At 48.0% G+C, this 17,495-nt stretch overlaps 1 protein-coding gene across 2 annotated transcripts in view; it reads left to right on the top strand.

The window, feature by feature from the left end:
• The window catches only part of UQCRC2 (ubiquinol-cytochrome c reductase core protein 2), a 230,289-nt gene that overhangs the window by 119,120 nt on the left and 93,674 nt on the right, over positions 1-17,495 (top strand). For both annotated transcript variants that reach the window (XM_078665064.1, XM_078665065.1), the window contains exon 9: positions 455-550. In XM_078665064.1, coding sequence (XP_078521190.1) covers positions 455-550 — 96 coding nt within the window. The remainder of the gene's footprint in view (positions 1-454; positions 551-17,495) is intronic.

Raw genomic sequence — 17,495 nt, 5'->3', positions numbered from 1 at the left:
GCATCTGTTCTTGGCATGTAGGGCTGCTAACATTCATATCGCCCTCCCTCCTCCCCGGTGCCCGTAGCGGCTGCAGACACTATCTTGCATTCATCATTAGCATGGACATCCTTTACACTATTTCACTCCATCTCTGCCACAATGGCTAAAAACAATCTGGGGATGGAGCCGATGCCCATGCGCACTGTAGTCCAGGGGAGGAGCCACCTATCTCGTGATACTTCGAAGACTCTTCCAGGACAACAATGTGCAATCATCCGGACCCAACACTAGGCGGCGATCTATGCACTAGATATGAATGTTAGCAGCCCTACATGCCAAGAACAGATGCATACTGGTAAGTAGCATATTCAATAAATATAAAGCATAATTTGTATTACTATTTTTATGAATATAAATATATAATATAAATATAAAGCATAATTTGTATTACTATTTTTATGACCTATTTCAGGTGTAAGCCACGATGTACTGAAACAAGTTGGTGAACAATTTCTGAACATCAGAAGTGGAGGTGGTACAAGTGGCGTTAAGGCTCAATATCGTGGTGGTAAGTGTACTTTTAATTTAAACAAATTTTTTTTGGTATTGTAAAGTGACACTTACTGTATTGAAATTGGCATTTGTTGATTTCGACAACAATTTGGGTGGCATTAAGAAGTTTGACTTGTAAGATATCACAATAGTACATTGTGTATCTGATAGATGCTGCTAGCTGCAGATTCCTTACCTACGAATTATCCCCGGTGTCAGACTAGATCTGGACACTTTTTCATGAGCCGTACCCCTGCATGTCGGTATGTCGCATCATTTGGCTTTGTGACATCATCAGTGCTGAAAGTGACATGCGTGGTGCCTATATAGGTGCCTTTTAGGCTGCTATTCCCATGTTCTGTAGGATAAGGTTGCGCATGTGCTGCGAACAGTCCTAGAGAAGGCCTGGGCTGTACTCTCCCAGGCTGTTACTGACGGGAGGGTTGCCGCAGAGTTTGAGATGTGGACTAGACACAACCGACCCACTGGGCAGATCGGTTTCATCAACAGTGGCTTTTCATTCCCAGCTTTAACTTAATCCGTACAAAAGCTATTGTTGCCATATTTTTTCTTGAGGAAGTACCCTTTTATTTCATGTATTGTGATAACCTTTCACGTTTTTGTTAGCATGCCCACTTTCAAACTCACCATAGACTCCGTATCCCATTTTACCAATGAATTGTTAACCTTAGTACAGACAAGCACTCAATGACTTCGAATTATTTGCAGCCCATATTTCTCACCAGTTTATGTACTGAGTTGGAACCTGATCTTGCCTGTGGCATGACTAAGCTTTGTGGTGGAAAGGGGGAGTTAATGACCGGATCCTTAATAGAGACTTCAAGACATGCAATTTAGTGTGTGGCTGCTTCATGATTTGGCAGGAGTGCACTGGAGAAAGCTGGGATGAGATTGCCCCATGCCAGACTTTAAGGATGTGGCACTTAACTTATTTTCTTCATCTTACAGTTTCTTACTTCTATGCATGCTTATTAGTTGGAAGCTAAAACGTTTCCCAGCCCAGTTTGATATGCCAGTCATTTTGATGGCAATGCTCTGGTAAAATCTTCATAGAATAGATGGGTTGCCTGCATCTGTTTCTCTAGTCAACCGCTCTTGATCTGAACAATATCCTCAGCCAATTTCTCTGCCGATAAGTCAAAGAACCAACAATACCAAAATTCTTCAGATATAGTTTTATTAGTGGTTAATCCAGAATATAAATATATTGTTCAAGGCATATGAGCTGCAGATTGCACACTATGCATAGATGGCCACCTAGTGTTGGGCCCGGATGTTTGCAGTTTGTTTTTCTTGTAGAAAGTCTTTGGAAGTCACGAGATAGGTGACTCCTCCTTTGGCTGATACTGCGCATGGGCTCCATCCCCAGATTTTTCCGCCACTGGGCTCGGATGTGGTTCCAGCGCTCCTTGTTGGAACCGATTACCGTCGGCACACAATCCTCACCATCATCAAGAAACTACTCTCGAAAGCGTTTTCCAGTCAACACTACTCTTCAAGACCAAGAACGTCGATTCCGGTCGTCGACTACGGCCTTCGGGCCCAACTTGGCCTCGACTCCAGCTAATGGAAAGGACGCCATTTAAAAAGTGTCCTCAATGTGGGTCGAAATTTCCCCACACCGACCTCCACGAGATCTGTAACCTCTGCCTCTCCCCGGAGCACGAGGCCAAGGACTGTTCAGCCTGTGCCTCCTTCCGCTCCAAAAAGACTATCCGGGACCGGAGAGCCAGAAGAACAATGGCTCGATATTCAGCTTCGATTCCGGACGACATCTTCCAGGAAGGCGTCGACGTCCCAGAACAGCACGACGTCGACAGCAACTCGGAGGCAGAAGATTCTGATGTCGAGGACGTGACTCCAGCGCAGCGGGTCGTAAATAAGACAGTCGACACCGACCCCTCCCCCGACACACACAAAAAAGGCTATGGTCACACCCTCGCCCTAGGGCTCGGGTGCACACCGAGACACTACTTCGACACCCCCACCTTCGGGCTCGGCCAAGAAGTCAAAAAAGCCTTCGGTCTCGAGTCGACCCCCACTCGGTGCCAGCCCACACTCACCGGCACCAAAGAAACCATCTAGTACCGCACCAAAGCCATCGGCGCCGAAACACTCAGTTCCTTCGGCACCCAAAACAACTTCGGAGCCACACAAAGCTTCCGGCCCCAAGAAGGCATCGGAGCCGAAGCACACATCGGAGCCGGAAAAAGTATCGGACTCGAAAAAACCCTCGAAACCGAAAAAGACCCCGGCTTCCCCCATTAAAGACAAAAGGTCAAAAGAAGCAGCTACGGCGCCAAAACTAGCTTCCACGCCGAAAGGTCACACTCCTGAAAGAGACTTGTTTACTCCAGACCCAAGGCAAAAGACTCTCATAAAAGATCCTAAGACTGGTCGATTGACATTATCAAAGAAACGACCATCCGAGGCACCAGCACCAGCTCCTGCTCCAAAGAAGGACATTGCTACCTCACCTATGCATGTGCCTTCCCCGCCTCCTGCACCCAATCCCTCCCCCCATATTTCACCACATCGCTCCCCTACACCATCTAGCACACCTGATGATAATGGGGACGACATATCAGATACAGGGGCTAACCCAGAGGAGCCATATCACCCAGCCTCGCCAGACCCATGGGACAACTATAATACACCAGACGTTCCAAATGTACCCCAAGATGACATATACCCCTCTAGGCCTTCTGCCAGAAGACACTATGGGGTTTAACCAGTTACTGATTAGAGCAGCACAATACCACGGGGTAGACATGCACTCCGATGCATTAGAGGAGGACTTCCTGCTAGATACATTTGACACTGCACAAAGGTCCTCAGCAACTTTGCCAATGCTCAAAGGCGTGATTAAACATGCCTCTGAGGTCTTTAAAGACCCAGTCAGAACTCGGGTCATAAACCCAAGAGTTGAGAAAAAGTATAAAGCTGCACCATCTGACCCAGCATATATAAAGGGACCAGTTCCCCTAGACTCTCTAGTCGTGTCTAACGCATGTAAAAGAGCTAACTCTCAAACATCAGGCGAAGCTCCCCCACCAGACAAGGAATCTAAACTCCTTGACGCGTCAGGGAATAGAACTGCCTTACAAGCAGCAAACATGTGACGCATTGCCAACACACAAGCCTTACCAGCACGCTACGATAGGGCACATTATGATAAGCTCGAAGACATAATGCAACATCTCCCTGATAAATTTAAGGATAGAGCTAGTGAGCTAATTCAAGAAGGAAAAATTATCACGAACACATCTATCCGCTGTGCACTAGATGCAGCAGACACAGCCTCCAGAGCCGTCAATACTAGCGTCCTGCTGCGCAGACATGCTTGGCTACGTATATCTGGCTTCAAGTCAGAGGTCCAAAGCGCTATACTCCATCAACCATTCGATGAGCAACACCTATTTGGACCCGAGGTGGATGTCTCCCTCTCAAAAATAAAAAAAAGACACTGGCACAGCAAAATCTATGGGAACCCTGCAGTCGCAGGCTCCCAGACGTTCATTTCGTCGCTCCACATATAGAGGTGCAAACAGAGGGTACTCATCAGACACACCTTCCACAGCATACAAAAGCCCCACTCAGTCTACCTACAGTAAGGGCTACCAATGGGAAGGTTACTGCGGTAACAACAACAAAGGCAGAGGCAAAAACAACAACTCACGCACTGCCTCCACTCCTACCCAATAACTCCCCTCCCCTTCCCCCGCCCCATTCCACTCCTGTCGGGGGAAGGATACAGCAATACCTACCAGCCTGGGATGACATAACATCAGACAGGTGGGTGCTTCAAATAATTCAGTCAGGTTACTGTCTAGAACTAACATCTACCCCCCAAACATACCACCCAAACAGCGTCCAATGTCACAAGGTCATTTAACGCTGCTCAGACAAGAAGTAATTTCTCTCCTGCAGAAAAATGCAATAGAAATAGTTCCAAAACATCAAAGGAGTATATTCCCTATACTTCTTAATTCCAAAGAAGGACGGATCTCTGGGACCTATTCTAGACCTCAGACCTCTAAACGCTTACATACAGTCGGATCATTTCCATATGGTCACACTTCAACAAGTCCTTCCACTCCTGTTGCAGAACGACTTTCACTATATCTCAGACGCCTACTTTCACATCCCAATTCACCAGGCGCACAGAAAGTACCTAAGATTTGTGCTAGAAGGACCAATTAAATTCAAAGTACTCCCATTCGGAGTAACAACAGCGCCAAGAGTGTTCACCAAATGTATAGCAGTGGTAGCAGCACACTAAAGACAGCACATCCACGTCTTCCCATATCTAGACGACTGGCTCATAAAAGCAGTCGTACAGCCAGTGTGTACAACACACTCACAATACAATAATGTTACTACACAACTTGGGATTCACAGTAAATTACACCAAGTCACATCTGCTATCTTCGCACACGCAACCCTACCTAGGAGCTACAATCAATACTCAACTAACACTAGCCCGACCCTCCAGCATTTCGCGATTTCGCGATTTGCAAAAAAATTGCGAAATCGGCAGTTTTGTAAAAATGCCGCGATTTTTACAAAACTGCCCGCGAAATTTAGAAAATGCGCCCAAAACACTGAAGGCATGAATGTTTTACCCACAGTGGCAGGCTCAAAGGCCTTCAGCCCCTCTCCCTCCCCCGGAGTGTTTGTCAGCCCGGGCTGAGACAGCCCCGGGCTGGCGGCCGTCTTGTCTTAAGGCAGCTCCACCCGAGTACTTAACAGGTCTTTAAAAGACCATTCACTAGTTAACTAGGCTTTGTTCTGTCTTCACCCCTTCGAGCCCCCTGCCCCTCCACTCTGCCTATTGCTGTAGGAACTTCACCCCCCCTCCCCCCCCCCTGCAGCTGCCTTAAGACAAGACTGCCGCCAGCCCGGGGCTGTCTCAGCCCGGGCTGACAAACACTCCGGGGGAGGGAGGGGGGCTGAAGCTCTTTGAGCCTGCCACTGTTTTGCACATGCCATAAATAATAGTGGCAAATGCACGCACCAATTATAACCAATAACCATTAGCCTTGAAACCACGCCCCTTACTCCCTGCTCTGCCTCGCTCCAGCTCCCTTGATCCCTGACTCAGTGCCTGGGTATGCCTCTTTGTTTCCATATCAAACAGTATTTCCAGTGTGTCAGCAGCAAGTCCTTGCTTTAAGGGCGTGACCCTGGGGAGTTGTGTCCTGAAGCGGGAGTGATGCAGACCCGGCATCTGTCACTTGTGCGGTCCTGCAGGTGGGGTGCTGGGGCCGGCAGTGTCAGGTTGATGCTAGAACTAGCAAAGGCAGCAGCTTCCGAAAATAGACATGTAAGCAACAGCACAGCTTATGAGGCAGCTTATCAGCATCCCTCGCGCTGTGCTGCACACTGCTCTCACTTATACACCCAACACCCGCAAAGCAGGCATCATTGTGCTGCTTGCTCGGCTGGCTACGCCAACTAGGGGTGGGAGGACCCTGGCTTTTAAAGAACCAACATCAGCCTAGCACTCAGGTGGATGTGTAAGAATAAATGCTGGGCTACACACCACAGGCCTTGGTGGGGTAGCCCTCTTCACCTAACCCTACGGCCACACTGAGCATTAACAAGATTCGTATTTAGCGAGGACGCACGATCAAGCCTGGTTTCATCCTCCGGACCCAGAGTCGACAACCCTAGAGATAGTACATTTCTATCCTCCATGACTATGGAAGTGCCTTACCAGTGTGTTCTTGTGGTTTGAGAGTCTGCCATCTATTGCAATATTACCCTTTTACCTGTGTTTGGTACTCTTTTGTACTATGCACACGTCACTTTTCTTTTGTAACACACTGTTTGCTACCTCTTAAATTTTGTTTGCTTTTGATACTTGCACAAGTGCCACCATTGCCTACGTAACGTTTGTTCTTGTGTTTGAGTGTCCTTCATTTATTGCAGTATTATACCTCTATTTGTACTTTGTACGCTTTTGTAACCTGCACACATGTCACTTGTTCCACCTGAGAAGAAGGGGTTCATTTTGTGTAGTAAAATGAAGTCTCAAATTAAATGGGGAAAAGACGGAGGTTCTCGTCTTCGAAGGCAAACATGAGACCTGGTCGGCTGACTGGTGGCCATCCGCCCTTGGACTATGCACCACGCCCTCCCTTGCAGCCCGTAATCTAGGAGTTATACTTGACACCTCACTTTCCCTAGATAAACAAGTAAGCAGAGCCGTCTCTACCTGCTGCGGGGTCCTAAGGATCCTACGTAAGCTGTCAAACTATCTTTCCCCTGATTCCAGAAAACAACTTGCGGTGGCCCTTATCTCTTCACGCCTAGATTACTGCAACGCACGTTATCTAGGCATGAACAAAAGATTGGTTCAACGTCTGCAAGTTATGCAGAATGCTGCAGCCAGGTTCGTCGTCAGCGCTCCTAGAAGGTCTTCTGGCTCTGCCATAAGAAAACATCTTCATTGGCTCCCGATGCTGTCTAGGATAGACTTTAAGGTTCTCTGTCTTACCCACTCTGCCCTTCATGAATCCGGTGCAGAGGGCATCAGGTCTCTTGTATCTTTTTACACCCCTGGCAGGGCCTTGCGCTCTGCCAACAAGAACCTTTTGTCCACTCCTCGGACGAAGAAGGCTAGATGGGGAGGGAAGGTCTTCTTTGCACTTGCCCCGAAGCTCTGGAACATCCTTCCTGACTGGCTCAAGGGCCTCGCCTCTCCTGATCAATTCCGCAAAGCCTTAAAGACCTGGCTCTTCACCAAAGCATACCTATAGTTTTCCCCCTGATCTTTGCACTGCGTTCAGCCGTTCCATCTTATGCGCCTTGAGGCCTTTGGGCAAAGTTTTGCGCAATACAAAATTTGTTTCATTCATTCAAGGCGCTGCCAGCCTCCGGGGACAGGAGATGTACATGCATATGGTATGCACATCTCCTGTCCGTACACGTGCACATCTCCTGTACGCTCGTGCCTTCTCTTGTCTCCCTTCGGGACAGAAAGCAGCAGCAATAGAGTCTCATAGCTTCATGTTGCTAATACCTCAAAAACAAAGATATCTGTGTTTGTTGTAGGAAAAATGGCCCAAAAAAATGCTGCAAAATTGCCGCTAAATTTCCATATTTGTGCCGCTAAATTTCCTTTTTTGTGCCGCTAAATTTGCTAATCCATGCCGCTATATCCTGGGGGGTCTGACTAGCTTATCCCTCTCCAGCAAGGATAACAAGTGTGTAAACGCTCCTAACAAAATTCAAATCACAACACTCGCTTCCAGCTCGAGTGTTTATGCAACTCATAGGGATGATGGCATCTTGCTTATTCATAGTACCTTACGCAAGACTGCAAATGCGTCCACTTCAAGAATGTCTAGCACGGCAATGGAACCAGGCTCAGGGTCAGTTAACAGACCTAGTGTTGGTAGTCAGTCGGACTCATCGCTCTCTGCAATGGTGGAACACAAAAAACCTGTCAAAAGGCCGACTATTCCTAGAGCCTGTTCCACAAATAATACTAACAGCAGACGCATCGCTCTCCGGCTGGGGAGCCCACTTACTGCATCACACCACGCAGGGAAGGTGGACACCAATGCAAAATCTACTCCACATCAACCATCTGGAGTTGTTAGCTGTGTTTCTAGCTCTAAAAGCATTCCAAAAACAAATTGCAAACAAAACTGTCTTGGTCCGCACAGACAATATGACAGCCATGTATTACATAAACAAACAAGGAGGGACACACTCTCTGCAGCTCTCTCCTAGCTCAGCAGATATGGAGGTCAGCTATGCCTCAGAACATCTTCTTAATAGCCCAACACGTCCCAGGGGTTCAAAACACCATGGCAGATCTGCTAAGTCGGCAGACTCAGCAGATGCACGAGTGGGAACTTCATACACAAGTTATTCATCCGTTCTTTCAAATGTGGGAACAACCTCAGATAGACCTCTTCGCCACCCACGACAACACAAAATGCCCACACTTAGCCGCCAGATACTCACACCCATTGGCCAAAGGCAATGCGATATGGATGAACTGGTTAGGACTATTTGCGTACGCTTTTCCTCCTCTACCAATGATTCCTTTACTAGTACGCAAGAAGGAATAAGACTCGCTAACGCTTATACTAGTAGCTCCAACGTGGGCCAGACAACCGTGGTACACCACACTGCTACCGCTATCTGTGGTACCACATCAAAAACTAAACCTATCTCCACATCTTCTAACTCAGAACCATGTAGAGATCAGGCACCCGAACCCAGCTCAGCTCAACCTTGCGATCTGGCTCCTGAAGTCATAGAGTTTGGTTATCTCAAACTCCCTCAAGAGTGCATGAACGTTATCAAGGAAGCAAGGCGTCCCACCACTAGAGCATGTTATGCTGCTAAGTGGAAACGTTTTGTAATATACTGTCAAAACCACAACCTAAATCCCCTAGATGTGTCCATCCAACACATTATAGGCTATTTACTACAACTTCAAAAGTGTAATTTAGCCTACACATCTATCAGGTTGCACCTAGCTGCCATTGCAGCTTACTTACGAAATAGACATCTGTCTCTTTTTAGAGTACCAGCCATTAAAGCTTTCATGGAGGGTCTCAAAAGAATAATACTTCCAAGAATACCACCTTCACCTGTGTGGAACTTAAACATAGTGCTCACACGTCTCATGGGACCTCCATTTGAACCTTTACATAAATGCGAATTGCAATTTCTCACATGGAAAGTGGCTTTCCTAGTAGCCATTACTTCTTTAAGAAGAGTTAGTGAAATGCAAGCATCTACCATTCAAGAACCTTTTCTGCAAATGCATCACAATAAGGTTGTGCTTCGTACGAACCCTAAATTCCTTCCAAAAGTCATTTCGCCATTCCATCTAAACCAATCTGTGGAACTGCCAGTCTTCTTTTCGCAGCCACAAACAGTAGCAGAAAGAGCTCTGCACACCTTAGATGTCAAAAGAGCATTACTGTACTACATAGAGAGAACACAAAGCTTTAGGAAAACAAAACCGCTTTTTGTATCATTTTCACCACCGCATAAAGGCTACCCAATATCAAAATCTGGTCGTTAAGTGTATCCAAATATGTTATCATAAAGCTAAGCGTACACTAACAGCTCCTCCAAAAGCCCATTCTACAAGGAAAATAGGGGCTTCCATGGCATTCTTAGGGAACAATCCCTTAGAAGACCTCTGCAAAGCAGCTACATGGTCTACACCGCACACATTCACAAAACACTATTGTGTAGATGTGCAAACAAAGCAACAAGCCACTGTAGGCCAAGCTGTACTTAATACTCTATTTCAAACCACTGCAACAGATACGGGTGGTCGCCGCTAACGTGGGTACTGCTATACAATCTATGCATAGTGTGCAATCTGCAGCTCATATGCCTCGAACGGAAAATGCTACTTACCAGTATGCATCTGTTCTTGGCATGTAGAGCTGCAGAATTACACCCACCCACCCGCCTCCCCGGCTACCTTTATCTGTTCCAGTGTTATCGTCATTAGATACAAACACACATGGTCATCACTATCTCTTAGCTCCATCACTTCCCTAATGGCGAAAAACAATCTGGGGATGGAGCCGATGCCCATGCGCAGTATCATCCAAAGGAGGAGTCCCCTATCTCGTAACTTTCAAAGACTTTCTACAAGAAAAACAAACTGCAAACATCCGGGCCCAACACTAGGTGGCCATCTATGCATAGTGTGCAATTCTGCAGCTCTACATGCCAAGAACAGATGCATACTGGTAAGTAGCATTTTCTTTTTTCTGCGTGCATACCGTGTCTTTGTGGTGTTTTTCAAAGTGGAGGTTATGATTGGAGGTCAATGATATGATTGTTAAAACAGTGTTTTTCAAAGTGGAGGTTATGATTGGAGGTCAATGATATGATTGTTAAAACAGTGGGCACTTTTCTCCTCTCAAGTGGATCCTGCAAAGGTTGTCTGCAAGAGTAGAATGTATTGTTTTTTATGGCGTGTATGCATGTAATTGGCACAGCGGGATCTGCATGCGTTCTGGAAAGGCTGGAGTTTTTTGTTTTTTTGCAACATTTGCATTTTTCTGCTGTAACTCTAAATAACTCTGTGATCTAGTTTTGTCTGATTTGATCTTTTAGAACCTAGTCTTTGCTCCTTTTTAATGTTACGAAGTTTTTTCTGATTTTGTTGAACTTTATTAATCAAACTTCGAAATTGCTTACATTTTAAAAGGATTTTACTGTATCTTACATTCCTTTTATGTTGGTTCCTGGTCATTTGTTCAAATAAATAAAATAAATATGTTAGACTCATTTTCTGATTTGTTACCTTTGCCTCGGATTGTAAAGCGCTCTGATGTCCTTTGGGATCAAGCTATATAAAACTTTATAAATAAATAAAACAACCTGCCTGGTTGAGGACAACTGGCTTTTCTAGGGATGTCCAAGCATCAAAGTATACAAAAAGTGCTTGTTATTCTCACTACTTTCTGGTGCCCAAAAAGGACAAAGACCTTCGTCCTATCCCAGACCCATGCCCTCTCAATTTCTTCCTCAAGAAGTTCTGAACGCTCATGCTAGCTCAAATCATGTCTGCCCTCGACCTAGGAGATTGGAAGGTATCGTTGGACTTGCAGGACTCATACTTTCATTTTCCCATACTGCCTGTCTGCAGGTGTAACCTGAAGTTCTGATAGATACATCTGCCGTGTGGATTCCTCACCTTGTGAATATCCCCCTTGCGCCAGCAACGTTCGGAAATTTTCTTCGTAGTACGCCGACGTGGGCGACGTCACAGGAGCACGGCATCGCGCGCGACTCCGTCTGACGTCACCGACCCCATATCAGGCCCACGCCGGCGTGATGACGTCAGTTCCCTTTTTTCCGCGTCTTCGACGCTAACGGTTTTCGGGATCTTACTGCGATACTTAGTATCTTTCTGTTTATTATTAGACACTGTTTCTCTCTTACGAATTGATTCTTCTCCGAAGATGTCGTCGAGGAAAACAGGCTTTAAGCCGTGTAGGTCTTGTGCCCGCACGATGTCCATCACTGACCCACATAAGGACTGTTTGTGGTGTCTTGGTTCGAGTCACGACGTCAAGAACTGCAATTCCTGTTTTAAGATGAATCCGAAGGCACTTCGAGAACGTGAGGCTAAATTACTTTTAGCTAAGGTAAAACAGGATTCTGGACGTTATTCAAGATCGACGTCACGGAGGTCGAAGTCGAAGCAAAGGTCTCGATCGAAGTCGGTGTCGGCGTCGAGATCCAGAGCGGGTTCGAGATCTGGTGAGGATACGAGATCTAAAGAGAAATCGAAATCCAGGGAAAGATCGAGGTCTAGATCTAAATCGGCTTCCGGTCACGCTTCGAGCTCCTCGAGGAGAAAGCATAAGAGGAGGAAGCACAGTTCGAAACATCATTCAGAGAAGGAATCCTCTGACTCGAAGAGAAGATCTCATAAACATAGTAAGGACTTTGTCTCTCCTTCTCCTGCTTTATCGAAAGAAGGTTCTCCGGCCCCGGAGCCAGAACCGGAGCCGGATCCGGATCCGATGTCCTCGGAACATGAAGAGGAAGAAGAAGTGATTCCTCAAGAACCGACTCCAGCGGAGACTCCTGCGGATCCGGAAGGTCAGAGTGAGGGTGTGTCGGGGCGACCTCCATTGGATCCGGTAGGTCTGTACCCTCCCTTTCCTGGTCCTGGACAGGATCCCTCGCATTTTTTAAATGCAATGTTCGGAGTATATTCCAGGGCAATGTGTCCCACTGGAGCACCTGTTGGTCCCATGGGTCCATTATCATACAATCTGGGTATTCCTCAGTCGTATGCCCCAGCTCCGTTTATGCCATTCATGCCGGCGCCTCTTCCACCATGGCTCGGTACGGCTCCACCGAGGTCTTCGACTCCGCATGCGGCTTCGCCGGCTCCGGATCGACCTCGCAGTCGAGATCGAGGTACCACACCTATTCATGACTCTCGTCCTGCTCCGGCTCCTCGATCGACGTCGGAACCAGCTCCGTCGGAGTCGTTACCGGATCCGTCGACGTCGATTCGTTTGGAGTGGTCGAGGCGAAGAGCTCAGCGCCTTCTAGAACAAAAAGATGATGAGAGTTCTGATGTGGAAGAAGGCGAGCTTCCTGATCATGACGATGATTTCGATGAACTTCGGGATGCTAGTGGTCTAGAACTCTCTCCTGAGTGGGTTCTGCCTTCAGCTTCTGATGCTCCATCTAGAGACGTGGCACCCTATCACGTGGTCATTAGGAAGGCTGCTGACCTTCTTAATTTAAAGCTGCCCACAGTGGAGTACAAGCCCAACATCCTCACTGAAGTCTTACATTCTCCTTCTTCAATTGTGGAACCTACACTGCCATTTACTGATGCCTTGACGGATCCAATAAAGGAGATTTGGAAGAAGCCTTTATCTGCTCCTGCAGTTTCAAGAGTTATTGCAAGGCGCTATAGGGTGGCTCCTGATGACCCTGCATTTCTTTCTACGCATCCATCTCCGGAAAGTCTTGTGGTTCAGGCGGCTTGCTCTAATAGGGCTGCTGGCTCCTTCCCTCAAGTGCCAGCTGACAAAGAGTCTAAAAAATTAGATCTGTCTGCGAAGAAGACTTTCTCTTCTGGGAGCATGGCTCTTAAATCATCAAATGCTACTTGCCTTTTAGGTAGATACGTGCATGCGCTAATGGACTCAGTGAAGCAATTATCATCAAAACTTCCTGAGGATGATAAGAAGAACTTTAATGAGGTTGTCTCTGACACTCAGGCTGCTGCCCGCATGGTCATTCAAAGCGGTATGGACACTGTAGATTCTGTTGCTAGAATTATGGGTTCATCCATTGCGACCAGGAGAGCCGCATGGCTAAAGTCTTCAGATTTCTCTGCGGATGTGCAATCTACATTGCTGGACTTACCCTTTGATGGAACTGGCCTTTTCGGTAAGAAGGCTGATGTAGCCTTGGAAAGGTTTAAGGACAGCCGTGCCACCGCTAGATCTTTGGGTCTGCAGATGAGAGGATCGACGACTAAAAAGTTCAAAGGATTTGGCAGATCTTCTTTTCGTCCCTTCAAGCAGGGCCAACAACAACAGCAACAGCAGCAAAACCCTCTATATAGATCCTATAGAGGTAAACAGAGGGGTCGTGGACGTGGACGTCAAGTCTCCTCTTCCTCCACTTCCTCCAATAATGCCCAACCCCCACCCGCATCAGCAAAGCAGCCCTAGATCCACCATTCTGGATCATGTAGGGCCAGTAGGGGGTCGGCTTACTCATTTTCTACGAGATTGGGAATCGGTTACATCAGATCTTTGGGTTCTCAATCTCGTAGAGAATGGGTATGCACTTCCTTTTCAGGAATTCCCTCCCAATTACCCTCCTTGCCAAGGTTATTGTTCGGAGGACCACCTGCTTCTCCTGCAGGAGGAAGTCCTGGCACTGTTTCGAAAGGGTGCGATAGAGGTGGTTCCAGAGCAGGAGAGGGGTCAAGGGTGCTACTCCCGGTATTTCTTGATTCCCAAGAAGGATGGCAGGCTTCGGCCTATCTTGGATCTCAGGATTTTGAACCTCTATCTCAAACAGGAGAAGTTCAAAATGCTCACCCTTGCTCAGGTTCTTCTAGCGCTGATGGAAGAAGACTGGATGGTGTCGATCGACTTGCAGGATGCGTACTTTCACATCCCAATCCTGAAGTCGCACAGGAGGTATCTCCGTTTTACGGTAGGATCGCAACACTACCAGTTTGCGGTCCTTCCCTTTGGACTTACTACTGCGCCTCGAGTCTTCACCAAGGTGATGGCAGTGGTGGCTGCGCATCTCAGAAGGTCGGGGATTCCTGTATTCCCTTATCTAGACGACTGGCTGATCAAAGCAGAGTCGCCGGAGATGGTGCTCCATCATCTGCAGGAGACAACTCAGTTGTTACACAGGTTGGGTTTTTCGATAAATGTACCCAAGTCTCACCTGGTGCCCTCCCAGCGCAACCTGTTCATAGGTGCGGTACTGGACACTTCTGTATGTCGTGCATTCCCTCCACCTCAAAGAATTCACGACATTCAGGAGATGATTCCTTTATTCTACAATGGAGCGGTTGTTCCGGTCCTGAAGGTCCTTCGTCTGCTCGGTCTGATGGCTTCTTGCATTCTGTTGGTCAGTCATGCACGCTGGCACATGAGGGCACTCCAGTGGTGCCTCCGCAGGCAGTGGTATCAGCACAACGGAGATCTCAGGGAGTCAGTGAAGATCTCCGGGGAAGCTGCAGCGGATCTGTCTTGGTGGAGCGTGGAAGGCAATCTGTCACAAGGAAAGCCTTTTCAGCTACCTCCATCAGTGGCCACAGTGATTTCGGATGCGTCCACTCTCGGGTGGGGTGCTCATCTGGGAGACCTGGAGGTCAAAGGTTTTTGGTCTCCGGAAGAAAGGTTGTTTCACATCAACCTTCTGGAATTGAGGGCGATACGTTTGGCACTCAAGGCCTTCCTCCCCTCCCTTCGCGGTCGTTCGGTTCAAGTCCTGACGGACAACACGACTGCGATGTGGTACATCAACAAGCAGGGAGGAGTAGGGTCGCAGTGTCTCTGCAGAGAGGCTCTGCGTCTCTGGTCCTGGGTTCAGGACCATCAGATTTGTCTGGTGGCAAATCACCTGGCCGGAGTTCTGAACGTTCGTGCAGACAGTCTCAGTCGGCAGTTCTCTGCCGACCACGAGTGGAGGCTTCACCCAGAGGTTGTTCACGACATCTTTCGGATGTGGGGGACTCCTCGGGTGGATCTATTCGCCACTCGCGAGAATGCTCACTGCCTTTCGTTCTGCAGTCTCCAGTATCCGATGCAAGGAGCATTGGGGGACGCGTTTCAGCTGAGTTGGGGAGATCAACTCCTTTACGCGTTTCCTCCCATACCTTTGATTCCTCGGGTTCTGAGGAAGATTCGTCAAGACCGGGCCCAAGTCATATTGGTCGCCCCGGATTGGCCAAGAAGGGTGTGGTACTCAGACCTTCTCCGCCTCTCCTCTCACCCGCCGCTCCGTCTCCCTCACAGGGCAGACCTCCTCTCTCAGATGGAGGGGCAGGTTTTACACCCCCACCTCCAGACATTACACCTTCATGCCTGGAGATTGAACGGGGCAACTTGAGTTCTTTTTCTCTCCCTCACGAGGTAGTGGATGTCATTCTTTCTGCCAGGCGTGACACCACTAAGTCCATTTACTCCTATAGGTGGTCTAAATTTGTTTCTTGGTGCAGGGAGAGAGATGTTGACCCTTTGAAGGCTCATTTGTCTAATATTTTACAATTTGCCCTTTATCTGGCGCAGCAAGGTTTGGCTGTGGCCACGGTCAAGGGGTATCTTTCTGCCTTATCGGCATTTCTATGTTTGCCGGATCAGCCATCTCTCTTTAAATCTCCGGTGGTTTTGAGATTCTTGAAGGGTCTCATAAATATGTTCCCTCCTACTCCTTTTGTTGTTCCTCATTGGGATTTGAATCTTGTGCTGACCTTCTTAATGGGTTCTCCCTTCGAGCCCTTGCACAAGTGTCCATTGAGGCTTCTATCTTTTAAAACGATCTTCCTCGTTGCAATCACCTCGGCAAGGAGGGTAAGTGAGCTTCAAGCTCTAAGTTCCAAACCCCCATTCCTGACCATTCATGCTGAAAGGATGGTTCTCAGGACCAGGGCTGCTTTTCTGCCTAAGGTGGTGACTCCTTTCCATCTTGGGCAGTCCATTACCCTTCCTACCTTCTATCCTCCCCCTCACCCGTCTAAGGAGGAAGAGAGACTGCACCGTCTGGACCCTAAGAGGGCGGTGTCGTTCTATCTGGACAGGACTAAAGACTTCCGGATGGATGACCAGCTGTTTGTTGGTTTTGCTGGCTGCAAGAAGGGCAGAGCGGTGCACAAGCGCACACTTTCCAGGTGGATAATCCTGTGCATCAAGATCTGCTACTCTCTTGCTGGTAAGGACCCTCCTGAGGGTATTAGAGCACATTCTACTAGAGCAAAGTCTGCAACATCTGCTTTGTCTAGGGGTGTACCTGTTGAGGATATTTGCAAGGCGGCGACTTGGGCCTCCCTCCACACTTTCGCGAAGCATTACTGCTTGGATACCGAGGTGAGGAGGGATGGCCACTTCGCGCGCTCTGTCCTCCAAGACTTCCTGGTGTAGCAGAGTGGGCACCCTCCTCCGGGAGTGGGGACTGCTGTGGGAATCTATTCACAAGGTGAGGAATCCACACGGCAGATGTATCTATCAGAAGAACAAGTTACTTACCTTCGGTAACGCTTTTTCTGGTAGATACTATATCTGCCTGTGGATTCCTCACTGACCCACCCGCCTCCCCGTTGTCCACTCTGCTATACCTGGTCTTTCTGTATATATGTTTATACTATTGATTTAGTTCTATTTGTACTATGTACATTGTATATTTGCATATTTGCTGTCGTTGGTCCGTCCGTGTGCCTCGAAGGCACGGAAAAAAGGGCGGAACTGACGTCATCACGCCGGCGTGGGCCTGATATGGGGTCGGTGACGTCAGACGGAGTCGCGCGCGATGCCGTGCTCCTGTGACGTCGCCCACGTCGGCGTACTACGAAGAAAATTTCCGAACGTTGCTGGCGCAAGGGGGATATTCACAAGGTGAGGAATCCACAGGCAGATATAGTATCTACCAGAAAAAGCGTTACCGAAGGTAAGTAACTTGTTCTTCACAGGAACTGCTAAAGACCTGCTGTGGTGGCACACAAACCAAAATTGGGACTGCGGCAGTGACACAGACCCCTCTCCCTTCCCCAACCAGATCTGACAGTGGTGTCACTCCTGGGATGGGGCAGCCATCTTGGAGAGGTGGAGATCCGAGGACTCTGGTCTGAGGCAGAATCTTGAATTCACATCAACCTGTTGGAGCTCCGAGCGAACCAATTGTCATTAAAAGCCTTTCAACCCTCCATCAAGGGAAGGCTAGTG

This window comes from Lissotriton helveticus, chromosome 10 (assembly GCF_964261635.1).
Source record: "Lissotriton helveticus chromosome 10, aLisHel1.1, whole genome shotgun sequence".
Classification (NCBI taxonomy): Eukaryota; Metazoa; Chordata; class Amphibia; order Caudata; family Salamandridae; genus Lissotriton; species Lissotriton helveticus.
Note: the sequence above shows the minus strand (reverse complement) of the source record. Positions and strands in the feature narration are given on the sequence as shown.